At 41.6% G+C, this 18750-nt stretch overlaps 1 protein-coding gene across 7 annotated transcripts in view; it reads right to left on the bottom strand.

Moving 5' to 3' along the window:
- Window positions 1–18014, bottom strand: part of GRIK2 (glutamate ionotropic receptor kainate type subunit 2) — a 628363-nt gene extending 610349 nt beyond the window's left edge. For 3 of the 7 annotated variants that reach the window (XM_021073356.1, XM_021073366.1, XM_021073385.1), the window contains exons 1-2: window positions 17836–17964; window positions 12249–12655 (exon numbers count right to left, since the gene is read on the bottom strand). In XM_021073356.1, coding sequence (XP_020929015.1) covers window positions 12249–12363 — 115 coding nt within the window. In that variant the 5' untranslated portion in view covers window positions 12364–12655; window positions 17836–17964. Of the gene's footprint in view, window positions 1–8867; window positions 9060–12248; window positions 17063–17099; window positions 17794–17835 lie in introns of those variants that run through there. The other 4 variants (XM_021073336.1, XM_021073346.1, XM_021073345.1 and 1 more) reach the window with 4 other exon arrangements.

Below are 18750 nucleotides of genomic sequence, written 5' to 3'. Positions count from 1 at the left end.
TCAATCATTAAATCCCCTCTGAACTATTTTAATTAAAATAATTGACAATATTTAAACACTTATTAGTAAACACAGTTGAGTCCAAATAAGAAAGCTTTTCTATTCCTCAGAGCTAAGTCAATGATTTTGTTCAATATTTATCTCAAAATTATCATTAGCATATAGTTTTGATGATTTTAATACTTTAGAATCTCTAATCAATCTCTAATTGGATCAATAAGGTGTCTCCTATACATAATTCTGTATAAAGTCTCCCAGATGGCAAGTTAAATTATAGGAATATACCTAATAAATGGATGTTTTACTTAGGTGGCATTAAAATATGGAAAACATTTAGCTACCAATAATTCGGAGAGATAAAGATATCATGTTTTAATAGAAAGCAGTATATATACTTATTGAAATGTCCACCTGAAACAAATATACAAGCATTCTGGTTTCATTCCGAAAGTAGTGCCCAGATTTCAACTCTTGGTACCATGACCTAACAATGACCCAGAGAGTATAGCAGAGGAGTGGGCTGGAAGTTAAGGGTGGGCATGGTTTAGTCCAAGAGTTTTCGAATGAACACTATATGCTGGACTGTATTTTCAGCCCAGATCTGGGCCATTTACATGTATTCCTGGCAACCAAGTTGGGATCTAAGAAGAAGCCCGGTGGATTTTTTTTTTTTTAATACATTTTGGGAGGACAAAATTTTAAAATAATACTAAATTATTTTAACATTAAAATAATTTAATAATAATATTAAAATAATATTTTAATATTAATAGTAAACTAATAATATTAGGGGCTCCTTTAGTTGGAGGTTGAGAGGGAAAGGTCCTGTAACTATTCAACTATTCATCATCTTAGACATTATTTGTAAAACAGCTCCTGCTTAAGATCCCTTTGGACTGTGGGGTCACTTATTTTGAATATGAATGTTCTAAATGCTTTTAAAGGATCAGTTAGCCCATCAGTGGTATGCTGAGAGCCCAACACTGCATATATTCTGTGGGAAATGATAAAATATCCAAGCCACACCCTTTATCTACAAAATGTACTCATTATTTTTTTCATAGGCTAGTCATGATTATCAATTGCCAATCCAGAAAGCTGATGTACCTGCCCATTACAAACAGAGGAATTATAAATTTTTGTTTGTTTGTTTTTTGCTCTTTAGGGCCACACCTGTGGCATATGGAGGTTCCCAGGCTAGGGGTCGAGTCAGAGCCATAGCTTCCAGCCTCCACCACAGCCACAGCAACACTGGATCAGAGCTGCATCTTTGACCTACACCACAGCTCCTGGCAATGCCGGATCCTTAACCCACTGAGCGAGTCCAGGGATCGAACCCGCAACCTCATGGTTCCTAGTCAGGTTCGTTGACCACTGAGCCACAATGGGAACTCCGTGGAATTACAAATTTTAAGGTCAAAAACCCCTTAGGATTATCTAGCTCCTTGATTGATTTCCAATCTGCCTGGGAGTTTTCTTTTGTGACTTTTAAGTGCATTTCTTAAGAGTTTTCTAAAGAAGTGAAGGCATTATGACCACACAGTTGTGAAACGATGCAGCTGTGAAAAATGAAACATTTTAAACCACAGAATCTCCAGGTTTGCGAATCAGGAATTCAAATTATTTAAAACTCCTTGCATTTCAATGTGAAACAAAGTTTGGGAGCCCCTGATCTGATCAAATTTTCTTGCCAATGGTTGAATTTTCTTCTACAGAATTCCTATTATCTAAAACAGACCTTTTGGAGGAAACAAAATGATCTAGATTTAAAAGGACAGTTGAGGTACGGAACAGCAAAAGGAAGAGAAATGCATCTTAGAAAACAAGCTTGAGGATGAGTGATGGAAATCTCACCCCTAATCTCTAGAAAGGCTTCCTGAGGGATCAACCCAGAATCCTCAGGAAAAGATAACAGAATGGAATATTGCTCTGTCTCTCACCACTGGAAGCAGGGACTCAATGGCGACTTCACATACTCCAACATCATTTCTTCTCCAATACAGAAATGCTTCCAGAAAACACAAAATCAGACTTAAGAGAGTGTTCTTCAACCTTCACTTAATCCATTCCTCCTTTAGTTTATCACAAAAATTTGACACTACCTCTCCTTCATCCCACTCCTGACAGGCAGCACTGATTCAAAACCTCATTATCTTCCATAGCCAGAAAATCTTCCTAATAAACTTCCTATTCTAAAGTTCATAAAACTTTGAAAAAAATTCCAAGTGTATTATAGATTGAATACACTTTTCAAAGGGCCTTCTGGATGCTCTAATGTGGCACCACTGGTTGGGGGCAGCAGGAGGAGTCTTCTCTCTTTATCCACCTCTCTGCTTATTCCCCAACAAAGGGTTAGATCTTGAAAGAAGAGCCAAAGGTAATTCAGAGGGGCCTTAGGGAAGAATGGTGAGGCTAGTGGAATATGGGTGAACCTGAAATCTACTGTGCCTTAAAGAGGAAGCCCCAGGAAGACTGTCTAGGACAGTTCCAATGTTTTCTGTGTTCATTATTTTTGCCTTAAGTTGTAATTTTCCCCCACTTATATTCTGGATATTTGATAATGTCAATTAAATTCCTGATATATAAGGAAGAAAAAGAAACTATGGATTTGCTCTTCTATAAAACTACCAACTCAGAAGTTTGTTCTATTGGTCAACGACTCCTTTCAACATGTTTATAATTGCTTCAGGTGCATTCCAAGGAAGTCTATTCAAGACTAATTTAGAAAAGACAGGCTACAGAAAACATTTATGCACAGTTTAAGAAGTTGAATGAAATGTACATGAGTGATGACAGTTAATTTGACTTTGTGTTGCATATACACAGTAAGTGACCAGTTACATCTAAAACCCCAAAAGTCTTTTTCTCCCAATAAGCACAGAGTTCTCTACATTTTCCTATTCCAACACTGTCTTGGAAAATAGACAGATAGCAAGTAATACCCATTCTACAGAAATGGAAGTCAAGACCTAGTGAGGTTTAATTTTTTTCCTAATTTATAGCTGCTAGATGACAAAGTCAAGAGTAAAATTCATAACTCAGACAGGTCTGGTGTCCTAAGTTCATGTAGAATTAGAAAATATTACTAAATGAACCCATTCTACTAAATTGTTTTTAATTTTAAATTCTGATAAAATTATAATACAATAGTTTTATTATTATATAAAATTATACATGTAAATAATTGTATGTAAAAATATATACATAGTGCTTCAGGTAATGGAAATCTCTTGGAATCAGACATAAAACATTGAGAATGCCTTGGAAGCCACACACTGTATTCTCTCAAAGAAGCTGATGGTACTTTTAAATTGACTTCCAATGCATTCTCCTTTAGATTAACTGGAAACTTTTCCTTGTTTAACCATTTGATCTGGCCATATGTTAAAAAGACATCCCTTTATTTCATTTCAGAATTTCATTTGAGAAGTATCTGTGACCAAGAATTTCTTAAAGGCTTCAATGTTCAAGGCCAAGAGTGAGTCCTTTGCTTTCACTTCAGTAACACAGAGAAAAGAGATCCATTTATTCGTAAAGTGTAAGTAGCAGACTGAGAAACCACCTGACTGCTCCTTGCAGACCAAGTCAAGCCCATCCCTTCACCTTCAATTGCTTTCTAGGAGTGACACAAAGAAGTACACACCCTATCATCTAAATATTAACGCTCTGAAAAAGCAAGGCTCTGTCAGAGCCAGTCCATTCCCTGGCCCAAAACTCACCCTCTTCACTTCAACCTAAACTCCTTTTCTTGTTCTGAGTCTTCGGCCAATGATATATTTCCCCCCTCTTCTTCTCTTCCCTCTCACACAATTTTTTTACAGGTCCCAGCCAGAGTTCATTTCTCCTATAAAGATGCAAGCCCACAATAATCTCCCTGAAACAACTATTATATATATTTCCCGTACTACTCAATTGGTACTTCAATATGTATATGTCTTTTCTCTTTAATTGGATTACAAACTCCTTGAGGTCAGAATCTGAATCTTAGAATTCTATTTGCCTGGCACATAAAATGTACTCAATTACTTTTTGTCGAATAAATAGATATGGGTAGACTGTGGGCTCAGGGGGGAAAGAAGACCTTGGCAGGCATGGGAGAGGCAGATGAAGAGAGCTATAGAAGAAGGAGAGAAAGAAAAGCGATAATCTGTGGGATAATGGTCTATGAAAGAAAAAGTGGAAGAAACAAAGTAGGCAAATGTCTAAGAGAAGCTACCAGAACCACTCTTCCTAAAATTGATGCAAAGTACAGAGTCAAAGGCTACCCTGAAAAAGTAGCATAATTCGTGGGAAAACCCTACTGGACTGGCAGTCAGGATATTCATGCTTTGGTCTAAAATCTGACACTAACTACCTTTGACCAGAGCAAGCTATCTAACTGCCCTTGGCAATTCAGCTCTAAACTTATCACATCTCTAAAGCCCCCTCTGGCTCAGATATTATATGATTCTACAGTCTTCCTTCATCTTGAGAGAGTTTTCATTTCATTTCTTCTGGGCAAGCAGGGTCACAAAGGTATGGTAAACAACACAGAAGGTTTCATTGGTAAAAAAATAAAATAAAATAAAAATAAATAAACCAAACCCCTATGATACTGAAGCATTTAATATTTGCCTTCCTTATTTGATCACTTTAGCTGAGCAATATTCAGAGTGAGGCTTGGCTGGAGGCAGAAATGGGGACTAGAGGCAACACCTTCCAAACACTTGCTTTAGTTCCATGATAGGAAAGTACCTTGTTGATTTAAAAGGGTGTGAAAAGCATTGAAAGATCTTTTGATTGGGAGGAGATATGTCTGTGTAAGAACATCACTGACATCTTATTTAAAATCATCACATTGCTCAAAGATTTGGACTAATATAAGCAAAAAGATCAATTTACAATGCATTGAGATGTCTGGCAGAAAATCTAGAAAAGACTGTATCAAATGGCATTCGACTTCCCTTTTTTTCAGCCTCTCCTTCACATCAGTGCTAATCACTCAGCACTTCCTTAGGCACCTGGTATTCTCTTTTGTATCTGAGGATCTCTGTCACAGACAGAATCGATTGATTTAATAAACTCATCCTAACTTATACAGTCTAGAGACTATGTACTCTCCCTTCCAGAAAATACTTGTCTTAAAACAAGGCCACAAGAGAGTGCAAATGCTAAACCAAAAAGAAAGACTGACAGAATTATTTGTATTGATAGGAAAAAATATCTGAAAGCCACAGTCTCCCCAGGCCCTTTCAGATCTTCACACACAGCTCCGCTGTCCAGTAAGCTGTCTCTATTAAAAGAATGCTAAGTTTTTATTAAAGAAATAAAGGATTCAAATCAGTTTTTAAGCAAATGCTATATTTGAATGCTGCAGCAAATGGAGAAACTCAAAGCCCAAATACAAAAAATAAAATGGAAAATGAAAAATCCTTCAGGAAGATTTTAAGGATCTTCTCTCTCACCTCCCACTCTGTTTTACTAGATTCGTTTTATCCAAAAAGCTAATTGACCCTTTGAAAATACAACAGAATAAAACATTTGACCCTAAAGGTGTGAGATAAAAGACAGATAAGCCTACTTGTTTAGGAATCAATGAGTGGGAATGTGGGGTGGGGAAGAGGGGGGAAACTGGTGACCTTTGACCCTACTCTCACCAAGCTGAGTGCTTTGGATTTGGTTAAATCAGAACTTATTAAACATTTTTTTTTTCAATTACATACAATCAAAATTGGAAGATGTTTAAAACTTGGGTTTCAGGTTGGTCTAGAATAATCAAAGGAATAGACAAGTTGGAGAAGACAATTTCACAAGGCAAGAAGCAGTTAGAAGGAATAATCCCATCAGAGATTAAGGCTTGACTTTGACCATGGGACTAGCACTACAAGTGTTTTCAATATAAAGCAAAGACTTGCTCTTGTTTTCTGGGACACAATGCATATGTATGCACAAAGGCATGAAAATCTGAATGGAGACATTTCATTAACAAAAAACAAAGAGGGGAGTTCCTGTTGTGGCTCAGCAGTTAAAGAATCTGACTAGTATCTATGAGGATACAGGTTCAATCCCTGGCCTTGCTCAGTGGGTTAAGGATCTGATGTTTCTGTGGCTGTGGTGTAGACTGGCAGCTGTAGCTCCTATTCCATTCGGCCCCTAGCCTGGGAACCTCCATATGCCACAAGTGCAGCCCTAAAAAGACAAAAAAGAAAAAGCAAAGACAGGATTTAAAAGATGGCATAAAACCTAAGTCAAATATCTTTGACTCAATTGAAAGTGTAGACCAATTTTCAAATTTATCTTTGCAGCTTCTCTAGTATAAACTTTGTTTACAAGAAAAAAATTACCAAAAACAAAACTTTTAAAGAAAAGTCAAATTTGTTCTTTTCAGTTACCGAGAAGAAAGGATTCATCACCAACACTTACCCTCAAAGCCCTGGATACTCTCAAAGAATTTTAAGGGCCTTTTGTTTTTGAAATAAGAGGCACATATAATTCCATTTATGAAGTCACCTCTTAAAAATATTTCCTTACTGAAATTGGTCCTAAACCTAGGTTCACAGTATACGGTGAAGGTCTAAAGAAAGCTTATTTAACCTACATTAAATCTTGATAATGCATTAATGAGTCTTTTAAAGGGATAATTTTAATTCCCCAATCTTCAACCATAAAGACTATATAGTGCTAATCTGCCTTGCCCTTTCGATTAAACTTGTTAAGGGCGTTCTATTTAGTCAGCACCCGGAATGGGCCATTAAAATTCTTGTTCGGCAAGAGTTGTGTTCAGTGCTCTGTTGTTTTAAATTCCATTAAATCCAAATGGTCTTTATCGCCCCATGACCACCGTGACTTCAATCAGCCAATTTAATTACCTTACAAAATTGTCAGCAGAAGCCGCAAAGAAAAACAGGAAGCCTTATGACGTTATCAGATTGAAATCTTCCTCTTAGGTGTTTAATCTAGACCAGTCAATAATGATGATGTATACCTACTTCCTTCCCTTTCGGGCTCTTGTGACCTTACCTTTCATGCTAAGATTTAGGGTTTAAGATTCATCTGAAGCATTTCTAGTAACTTGATAACTGGAGTACAAAGTGAAAGCCCACAGAAGATAAAGCTTCTCCACCCAAATACTAAACTATCAAAAATCCCATTTTAATAATTCAGGCCATCCTACCAAAGAAAGCCTAGGCTGTCCTGCAAACCCCAGGTATAATGGATGCAGTAGATTAATGATTTAAGTCTAGTACAGTTGAAAGACAGTGAATTACTTTCTGCGTGGATGTTTAAAAATAGACATCAACATGGAAGGAATTCCATTCCCAAGGAATAAGTGTAAGTGGAGCTACAACACAGTAAAATCCTAAGAACAGAAGGAGAAAATTTATTCCTCTCACTTGCATTTCTATCACCAAAGAGCAAAGCATTTTATCAGATATGTTGATAATTTTAAAAAAATCAAAGATTGTCATCATTATCACATGCAACACTTTATTTGATGGTGAACAGACTTGAAAAGGCTCTGATAATCAATGATACATCCTGTGTTTGGTCTATGTTATGTTCCTCCTTTGTGTGGGAGCAATTCACATTAACTTTCCTGTGCTGAGTAAATGTTAAAACAGTGTCATCTGAGAATTCAGGGAATGAACACACTGCAATGATCACTTGAATTAAACTAAAAAGCAAAAGGTGTCTGTCTGAAGAAATGACTACTGACAAATAAATCCTGGTTCACTTCTTAAGGACAAACCTCACAAAGCCATAAAACGTGTTGAGTTCCATGTGTCTGTGTGGAGAAGGGGTGCTATTTCTAGAGGACGAAAAGATCATTTTTCAAAGTCATTTTCTGAAATGACTGTGCCTCTGTTGATGGATCACATCAGAGTTATTCTTTGAAGCTTTAACAATAAGTGAGAACTTATGTGAAGAACAGATTTTTTTTTTTTTTTTTTTTTTTTTTTGGGTGGCCCTTGTGTTGGCAATTCTTGGAAAGATTTCCCTCCCCTGCTTTCCAGAGCTCAGCTAAGCAGGTGTTCGGGCTTTATCTGTTGCAGTCTGTTGCAGACAGTAGCCGCTATTTCTCCCCCATCCCCGCCTCCCTGGGAGCCAGTTTTCCAGCTTCCAGATGTAAGGCCACTCCTCCCTCCCGCCCACCTCACCTCCCAAGGGAAGAAAAATCTCTTTCAAAGAACTTGTAGAGAGTGGCAGCTTCTAAGCCCAGCCAATTCACTAGCACTCCTCGATGTTGTAGTACATCTGCTACTGATTATTGCATCTGGGAGCACATGGGCTATTCGGCAAATAGAGGGAATTTCCATAGGAACCCTTTCCGTTCCTTCTCTCTGAGTTTTATATCTGAACTGTCCTTGAGCTGGTGGCCTTCACCTTTGACATGTGTGCAGGAAGGTGGCTATGTGCGGTGCCAAGGACGTCTGAGTGCCTTTGGGAGACCTCGCCTGCGAAGCCATCTAAGAAAGTTATTCTACTGGCACGCCTAGGAGAAAAGCTAGGTGGAAACATCTGAAGGGAAAAAGTGGCCCACAAGCTCAACTCCTCTTTAAAGACTAGCTTGGAGAAGCCGCCCACGAGTTTGGAGAAAGTTTGGGTTCAAGTCTTTTCTGCTCCTGGCAGTTCTTAATGCCATTTCGCATAAGCAATCTGGAACACCTGACCTTGAAGATCGATCGTAAACAGGTGGTGGCCTGCGAAGTGATTTCTTAAAGAAAATGCCAAAGCCCTCCCCAACTCCGAGCCAAGGGATTGCTAGCCCTGCGTGGCGCCCGGTCCAGTGCTGGCGTCCCACTCCTCCCCACACGTTTCCAAGAGCAGAGGTCGAGGGAACCCGGAAGAGAAGGGTGGCTAAAGTAACAAAAGAAATGTTGCAGTACCTCCGAGCCACTGTCGTGCTGGGAGACCGTGGCATTGTGGCCCACGCCCCCGCGGACGGAAGGATGCCGCCTTCGCCCTCTCCAGCAGCTAGCCTGGTCCGGCCGCAGCTGCGGGGGAACAAAGGTGCCTCATTTACATACCGCGGCAGGCGGCTGCGGGGCGGGAGCGCGGGCCGCGGGGGCGGCGCAAGCTCCACACTGGGAAACGCCGGCCAGGGTCATTGGATCGACTTGGGGCGGGGGACCTGACTCTCAACCGTCCAGGATCCACCGTGTTCCCGGACAGCGCGTCTGCTGGGCGGTCGCTCTGAAGAAGCCGAGCCTGGCCGCGCCAGGATTGGAGGCGGGGGAAACAACCACGACCCATCACCCACGGCGAGGAGCCGACTCTTAGCTGACCCTCAGGTCGTGTCCCTGCCCCTTAAAGCTTCGGGAAGGCGCCCTGGGGTCGGCGCTGTGGAGACTTTCACTGGAGGTGTTTGCTAAGCGGCCTCGGCCAGGCAGGCCCCCAAGGCCAAGCAGGGTGGGAGGGACGCCTGGATACAGGCACTCTGGGCGCGACTGCAGGAAGTTTTTCTGGGGACCAGATAGGAGTCATTGTCTCAAAGTGTGTCACTTGCTTCGCAGGAGCGCACTTGGCCCGTGTGTGTGTGCGCGCGCGGGTGCGTGCCCCGCGCGCGCTTGGGAGAGAGAAATTGACGAGAGATTGAGCACCCGGAAGATGGATGGGGATGGCTAGGGGCTTGGCAAGGGTCAGCACCCTAAGCTGCTCCCCCATCCGCAGCCGTTGGTAGGAGGATGCACCGTCAAGTCTGAGTCCTAGTGGGAGCGGGGAAAGGGCAGCATAGAGCCCAGGAAAGTGGTTTTCCACCACCTACGGGAAGGGGGGCTGGGGCGGCCACGACGCGGGGCTCCGCGGTTGCCATAGCGCCGCAGCGGAGGCTCCCGGCGGCTGGCCTTGCCAGCCAGCCACGCCGTAGTCGGTGGGGGAAGGGGGCTAAATGCCACTTCCTCAGTAGAGCGACGGGTCTCACCCACACCCCAGAGGCAGCTGCTCCAACCCCTTCCCTTTCAAGGCACAGGCCAGGGATGAGGCTCTGGTTCGCTTTTTCAGCTGAAGTTGAACATAACCTTTCTCAACAGGGGCTCATACTTCGTGCAACCAACCTCCACTCCTCCGCTCAAAACATGTTTTCCACAGAAGAAAATAAAATTCCCGCCCTTGCATCAAAATATCCCCAACAGAGGAGTGTTCCAGTGATTACAATGTACACAATCCTACCCCACAACTCAGATCCAAAGTCGCGGAAAATGGATCTCCACGTGAAAGATGTTTCAAGTTGATGGAGTAAATAACAGGTTATCCAGAACTGGGCTGTTGATTTAAGGTATCAAGGCACAGATGGGAAGGTGTTTTCCTACTCCCCTATTTCTTAGGGACATTCTTTGTGTAAGCAATGGTCTAGGAAAATGTATTTTTGTGTGTGTGTCAGCTCTTTTGGAAAGCTGCTACACACTCTGCTACGGTCGCCAAGATTTTTAATATGAAGATATGAAATGATCAGCGAATGTAACAATCTAATGATTCAGCAAATATTATGCTGCAAGACCAGAGAAGCAATAATTAAATCTTTAGAGTATTAGTGGTATTCTGGCTCCTAGGCTTTTTTTTTTTCCCCATCCAGTCCTCAAACACTGATTCACAAACACACTTTAGAAGATACCTCCAGTATTCCAAATAAGTAGGTTGTATTACTCAAAATATTCTGCAAAACTACCAAACTGTATCACTTACCATGCTTGAAGCAGAACAGCTGAACACAAACATTTCCAGTGATAAAGGAACCTGTTTAATCTCATCCTAAGAAACAAGCATTTCTGTGGATGCTTGTTGCCAAGAGCAACGTGCTTAAGTACCATCTAAAGGCATGAAGAAAGCAGGAAAACTATTACAGGAGGAATCCAGTTATAACTCATTGGTTTTTTTGTCATTACCAGTCTTCTGGACTCCCGGTGTCTATGTGTGGGTGGGGGAGGAAAGGTTGGACTCCCTTTTTAGTATAGGAAAGCATTGCTACCCTGGTACCACAAAGCCTGAGACAGATGACAAATTTTATCATTATAGAAAAAAACATATGGGAAAAGAGAGGAGATGGTGTTGACCTAATAGGAAGTGCAGGCACTCATCCTCTGATTTCAATTTGCCTGAGTTACTTAATGTCTCTCCTATTATCCCAAAGACACATACTCAGGATTATAGGGTTTCCTGCACTCTTTGGGCTAAATCCACTTGACTGTCAAAGGAGTCACCCATAGTGGGAGCGTTTACCCTGCTGGCTTTCTCCTCTCTACCTCTTATCTACTTAAGGGAACTTTCTCTGACTAGTTCTCCTTCTGAAACATCATTGGCCATTGAGAGCAGCTGAACCATTGCCCATGCTTCATTTCCTCCAAGCAAATCTTCTGACCAGCGTTTCCACCCAAAGTCTCACATTTAGATTTTCCTTTGAGCTCTAAGGAAATCTGATTTCTTGGGCAAACAATAAAGTCCTTTAATACATAAGTGTGCATATACATATATAAACAAGTGAAATAAAGACACAGTCTTAAACTCCCAAACACAGATACCCTCTGCCCCAACTACCACTGTTCATCATTTATTAGTCCAGGACGCCCAGTAAGAAAGCTGTGAGAAGAGGACTCACAAGTTAAAAACCCTTCCTTAGGATGCCTTCACTTCAGCTAAGCAGCAGCTTAACCTTGTTAAGTAGAGCCTTCAACCTTACAATATTTTTAAAAGCTCTAAGCCCCTTCAGAGACACCAGGGATTGGAAAAGCGGTGAAATTAACCGAAAAAGCTCTCTGATAACAAAAGAAATCAAAAGGCTCTGCTCCTTTCACTTGCGGACCTGTCCAGGTCCCAGGCAGAAGCGAACAGAGGCCAACTTGCTAAAGAGTTACCAGATATTAACTCATCAGCGGGGCGATCTGAGAGGCGTGTAGCCCTGGCGCGCTCGCTCGCGTGGAAGGAGCAGCCGGCCAAGCACCGAAGGATCTCGGGGAGACAGGCAGGCGCAGCAGCAGCGACTGTACCCCAGCGTCACTACCGTCTCTGTGACCCCGGGGAGGTAACGCCGCGACCACTACCGCACTGGCACTCCCCTCATCCTCCCGCGGCTAATTTTTTTTTTAATAAAAGGTGGGGGGGGGGAGAATGAAATGGAAAGCACAGGTGGGGTCCTTTAAAATCCCGGAAGGCGATGGAGCAGCGAACAGGTCGAAATGCACTGAGCCCACCCGCCGGGAGAGCGAACACGCCTGTTTACATCCGGCTGCCTCTGAGCCGGATACCAGGCGAAGAAGAGGGATAGGGAATCTTACCAAATCTTAATACATGCGTGGTTCCTTGAGAATATCCAATCCACAGTAAGCAGAGCAGGAGTTTAATGGTGCGCTTGAAGACTGGATTACTTAGAATCGGGGAAATAATCTTCATGGTGTTTCTGTGTACACACGCGCGGCACCCACTTCCCCGATCTAGCGTTAGGCTCCCGGTACGGGTCGGAATGAGGATGCGTCGAGTGGTGGCCGCAGACGCGATCACGGCATGGTCACAGAGAGAGGAAGGAGTCTCCGCTTCCCAAACCCATTAGCAATCGCTGCATGTTCTTCACTCACTGCGCCAAGGAGCAACCTTCCACTGCAAGGGATGGTGGGACATCCATGTTAGTCGGGGAGCATCCGGGAGAAATTCAGCACGCACACCCACAATGTCCGGCCGCGCGAGCCTGGGGAAGCAAAGGAGGAGGAAAATCAATAGGAAATCCAGCCTTGGAAACGGCCAAAGCGTCGGTAGCGAGCCACAGTCCCAGCACAAAAGGCGCTTTGCTCGCAAAGGTTTTGCCAGGCCCTATTCTACTGCACTGCTGCACAGCTTCTGACGTGAAGCCAAGATTAAGTGAGAAAAATTGAGATAGCTGCTTGCCTCTTAAGGCTCTCTGCCAGTGAGCTTCCCAATATCTATTATGCAACCGATTTGATCGCCCACCTTGAGTTGCAAGGAAATCGGATTTATGTGGGAAAAAAAGTGTTTTTATTTTCACCAAGAGACTTTACTAAGATAGTGACTGACGTATGCAAGTGGACTCCCTACATCAACAGATGAATTTTAATAAATGACAAGCTAAGTCAAAGTCTCTTTGCTTAGGAGTTGTAAAAAAAGGAAGTGGTCTCTAAGACCAAATGATTTATTGCAAATGTAGTTTGTTTTTAGGCTAAAAGAGGGTCTTTTAATACTTTGAAATTTTTGCCCAGGAATTAATACAGATTAAAGTGTAACCGGAGACATAAAGTCTTTAAAAACTTTAGTGGGACATTCCTTGACTACTACCCAGAAATAAGATTTCTGCAAGTAGCATTTTAGAGAGAAAAATGTTGAATTAAAATAAAGGAATTATATTTTCTCATCCATTTTTAAGCTTATCTAAAATACTTGTGCATATATTAAAAGACAATAATGTTTGAATTGGTGCAGCAAACTCCAAAGACTTCAATAATTTATGCCCATATTTCTTCTCATTTTGGTTTTCTGAATATCTTTTTCTTGAAAAGGTGAAATATGGGATCATAGCCTGAGCAACACTGAGTGTCACAGTTTTGTCTAAAAATACCTTATTATTTTCTAGTGTTCTGCTCAGAATATTCAGAGTCCACAGACAGTGATGGTTTTGGCTTCCACAAATACCAATTTATTCAAGAAAAAAGGTACAGAAATATATATTTGTTTAACATAGAATATATTTTATTATTGAACTAGGTAATATGCTGTCCTTCATGCGTATAGGTAAAAATATCCAATCCTAATATTTTACATTAGTAAGTGAAACCAAGATGGATAGTGATAACTATATTACTATATTTTTAAGTGAACAGGAAAAACAAAAGGCAAATTGCTGGGCCTGTATCTTAAAATTAATCATTTTTTCATAATCAACTAACAGAGCAGAGGTTAAACCTGATGAAAAAACTGTAAGATCATATCATATTTGATGAATATCTAAGTTTTAAAGGAGTGATATGGGTACTATTTCTTCCAGATAGCAAGAAAACAGTGTAATATATTTAGTCCATCATGGTGATTTTTTAGAATCTATTTTTTTCTTAAAATATTATAAAATGCTGATTTGAAAATAAACCTACATTTTGTAAAAGCATTAAGTAGACAATTTTTTTTTTAAGATGGAGGCATAACTGCAGTGTCAAAAATAAGCATCACGAATGGCTAGTTCTGCAGTGTAGCAGGCAATTCAATCAAATAATTTGACTATTTGAGCACTTTAAAAGGAACACCTTGTGGTAAAACCAAGGGTATCTAGCGACTCCTTCAGTCCATATTTAAAATATCTCTTGTAAAACATGTACAGCTCAACATGTTCTGTCTTGTATTTGCTGTCTCATTTGTTCCATCCTATTTGTTCTTTTTCTTTTTGATCCTAGCAGAGATAATAATGACTGCCAGAGCAAAAATATATAGTCTTATCTTTTTCATCTGTCAATGTAATAGATATCCACTATCTGAAAATAGCATGTTCTGTTTTGACTAATCAAAATACTGCAGTTTTGCAGTGTAGTTGGCATTTAACAGAACTTCAGAAAACAAAATGTACTATAACTCCTTGTTCATGTATTCTGTTAACATGATGACATTTGACATTACAGTTGTAAGTTTTATACTTAGAACTAGCATTCTAAACTAACTAGTTTTTTGTGAGATTATTTATTGGGTGTCTAGTTGAAAACTGAAAGATCAAGCTTCCAGATTCATGAAGTTCTTACACAGTAAATTAAACAGTAAAAAAGCCTATCACAAAATTTTCTTACTATTAATTGGTCCCCAAAGAACCAGTTTTGCACATATGCTAAATTATGTTCATTTACATCCATCAACTAATCCAAAAGTCTTCAACACCACAGACAGCAACCGCACCTGTCCAATTGAACTTCTGCAAGACAGGAGACAACCTTTCTTCAGTACCGCGGACAGCGCTCCAGACATAGATTTATTCTGGGGCAGAGCATTGAAAGTTGTACATTGAATGAGTAATGTGCCATTTGAAGTGTCAATGTGCATATTTCTACTATTACAGATTCTGGGAGTTTGAATTATTATATTGTTCACATTGTCAAGAGGACTATTTTGTCAACTGTGTTGTGTGTGTATTTCAGTGTGACTTAACTGGGATTGCTTAGTATAACCAGGATGTGCTAATAGCCATCCCTTTCCAGGGCATACTACTACAAAAGCCACTTACATTAACTGTGAGTTCCCTCATGAGCACTAAACTACTTGATTCTAAGTACAAAATTTCCTGAAAGACCATAAAGAATTCAAAATAGTGAATAATGCTGTCAATGTTCAGTGGCTAAAGACATTTCTAAAAGGTACAATTAGTTATTGCTTTAGAATTCTCCACCTCCAGATTTCCATCTGTTACAAGGTTGATCAAATTAATTCTCAATCTTCCTCATTAAACCCCACTCACTCCCAGGGCACAAACAACAACAAAACCACTAAAATCATCTCGCAATAGTAGAACAGAATGATTTGGTGGTGTGGAAGATGCTTTACATAATAAGGCAATACTGAAGTTATTACAATTTCTCTACAATACTTATAGCATATATCATGGTTCTAGAGCTATATGAAGGATTGATACAGTTTTTATATAGTATTCAGTGACCAGATTTAACTCTTTGTAAATTAGTAATTTGCTCCTTTCTCAAAGAGGAAAAAAAAAAACACGAAATATTATTTGGTGTCAAGCGATCATATATGTTTAGTAATAGTGAGATTTACACACCTTATTCCATAGTTTCATTTCCTTTATTTTCTCTCTTTTTTTTTTTCATTTTAACCATATGGTAACCTTTATTTCTAGGGGCCAAAGCTCTGTAGTTTCCAAGGTCAAAGCAGAGATGACAAACTGCAAACACACACACATATGCACACACACAGAGGAGCTCTGTCTAAAAGTAAGCCTCAAAAAAATTTAAAAACCACACAGAAGGCTGACATGAAGAGATATCAAGCTTATGATAAATTAGCAAAGAACAAAATACATTTCATGTTCATGCAGAACTTGTTCCAACAACAACAACAAAAAGCCATTAGCTTCATCTTTCACTCTATTTTTATATTTACTGACACTAATGACCTCTTATTCTTGGGCACTATTACTTGAGAAGCAATTTTAGTCTTCCATTTTCCCAGTGAAAATGAATCTTATTCTAGTTAGCTGCCACCTGCTGGGGCATGTACAAATGTGTATTAATCCTTACAGCACAATGTTTAAAAATGCCTATACCTTTTGCAAGAAACAGCAAATACATTTCCCAGGACAACTAGAATTTCAAAGGTATTTCAAAGGCTCTTCCATGACATATCTATATTTAAGTTTTTCACATGGAATTCTTTCTAAGAATTCCACCTGACTTGTCATGGAAGTCCTGCTGTTATGTGACATTTGAGAAAGCTCATCTTATAGTAACACCTGACCTACTCTTCCATGTATGTGGCCTGTTGTATTGCAGCTAAGCTAAAATAAACAGCCTGTTCATCCATGGCATTAGAGGTGCCAGAGAATAATGTCAAAGCTGATATCAGTTAAAACCACACTGTTGCATATTTGCAATTCACCCTTCCTAACTATGAATGTTATGCTGCTATGCAATCCCTTGTGATTCTGAACACATATCAGCTGTTCCACCAACACTCTGCTGCATTGATGATTAATGACATTTAGAGTTTTAATTAATTTTTAGATGTGAAAAGTAGTGTATCTTAATTAAGAAATTGAACTGGAATAGATTTACATGACCTGCAACTTTTTTTTCAGAGCTGTGCAATCTTCAATAGGTTTGAAATAGAAAACAAACAGATAAGAAAGACTTCTAGCATCACTTATTTCTCTAACACTTTCATTCTGTGTGTTTTGTTTTGTTTGTATAATTAATAAGTTACTAGGGCTACTGGAAGCTGCCTTGGTGGTTACAGAAATGTTTTTATAGAAAGTTACAAGTGTAATGAATTTAGACAAATCAAGACTGAAATATCAGTATCTATCTTCCAGCAACTAACCTACACACTAGTTAAGATTCAAATGAATCAATCACCTCTTGTGAAATTAAAATAATCATAATCCATAAGGTAATTTCTGATGACATAATACTTACAGTATGAAGATGAAGAAATGATAGAAGGTAATCTGGGTGTTATCAAAAGGAGAGCATAGTAAGTTTTCTAACATTCCCTAGTCCCTAAATTGTAAATGATTTTCTAAGAAGCCTTAGCTAGGTCCCCTTGTCTAGTAAAGAAATCCTTAAAGCTAAAAAATGTCAGAGGATGAGAATTATTAAAAGTTCTTGACGTTTATGATCCACCCTGGTGACACTACTTCCCTCACCCTAATGGGACGCCCTCCGAGTTTTTTCAGACGCTCTCAATACTGGCACCGGTTAGAATGAATGTCTGTACTTCCTCAGCACAGAACTAAGGAGCAAGGTTAATGGACGATTGGGAGGATGGAAGGAAGGCTGGGGAGTTTGTCAGACCCGCAGGCAGATACACAGCTTCTTGCCATCTGTCTCTCTTCGCCTCGCGTGAGTCCCAGTAGCTGAGGCCACTTCCTGACACGTCCACTTATTAAATGGTTTTTGTGGAGAACGCGAGCGCCTGCAGCCAACCGAGCCAGTCTCATCCTTGACGGGAATTGGCTGAGGCGAGCGGGACAAAGCCACTCACAGCGAATCGGTCCAGCGGGTGCCCCGAGCGCACCCGTCTCCGCCGCGCCGCTGGTTGTCTTCTTACTCTCCTGGAGGCAAATGCCCACCCCGGGTCCCTCCTGTCTCCGTGGGAACAGACACCGAAAGAGGCAGCCCGGACTGGAGCCCACCCGAGGGGAGTCCTTACCTTTCGCTGGGGGTTAGGTGGGCGGGGAGGGGGAGGGGTGGTCCTCGGGGAGGAGCGGCCGGAGGAGGTCCGGCGGGAAGTCCCCGGCTCCGGGACAGAGCAGCGCAGCCGCAGGCACGGAGCGCGAGTGACGGCGGCAGCGGAGGAGACGGAGACCGCGGAGCTGCAGCGGCGGCGGCGGCGGCGGCGGAGACAGACACGCCTCCTGGCGGGGGTTCCTCGCCTCTTGCTTTAAAGGAGCCGCACTCTTTTCCCTACGGTCCCTGCACGCTCCGGGCCGCCGCAGCCGCCAGGGCGCAGCGCTCGGCCCCAGACCGGAGGAGCGACAGTGCGAAAATTCCGGGCGCTCACACAGACGTGGAAGTTATGAACTCCCCGGCCTGGATTTAGTCCCTAGCATACACCCCTGCTTAGGGATGGGGAGACAGCAACGTAATGCTCAGTTAGGGAGTGATACAAATCGTCAAGGGCTTTGCCTGGCCCTGGGTGGTGACAATATGTATAAGGAGCCCGAGCACGTTTGGTTCTGGGTGGTGGCTTTTATGCCTCTCTGAAACCATAGCAACGGAAACTTCTCTGCTGCCAGGGTTTGGGGAGCAGCTGGTAGTCTCCAAAGTGGCCCTCTTAGTCCAACTGCTGCCATTTCCCTTTGAGGTCTGCGGGGTAAGGTCTTGACCTGCGTCTCACCCTGACCTCCACCTCAAATGCATCCCACCAACGCGCTTCTGCCTTGCTGCCTGTACTCCCCCACCTTAGACTCCGGGAATCTCGGCGCCCCTCTCCCTGCCTCCGTTCCTAAAAGCAAAACAGGCACATTCTCAAGTGTCTGGAGGCAGGGAGGTCGGCGGACTGTCTCTGTGCCTGTCTGGCGCCTTAACGGCAGACGACTCCTTCACCCCCAGGTCCCTGAATTCC

The sequence above is a fragment of the Sus scrofa genome, chromosome 1 (genome assembly GCF_000003025.6).
Source record: "Sus scrofa isolate TJ Tabasco breed Duroc chromosome 1, Sscrofa11.1, whole genome shotgun sequence".
In the NCBI taxonomy this organism is placed as follows: domain Eukaryota; kingdom Metazoa; phylum Chordata; class Mammalia; order Artiodactyla; family Suidae; genus Sus; species Sus scrofa.
Note: the sequence above shows the minus strand (reverse complement) of the source record. Positions and strands in the feature narration are given on the sequence as shown.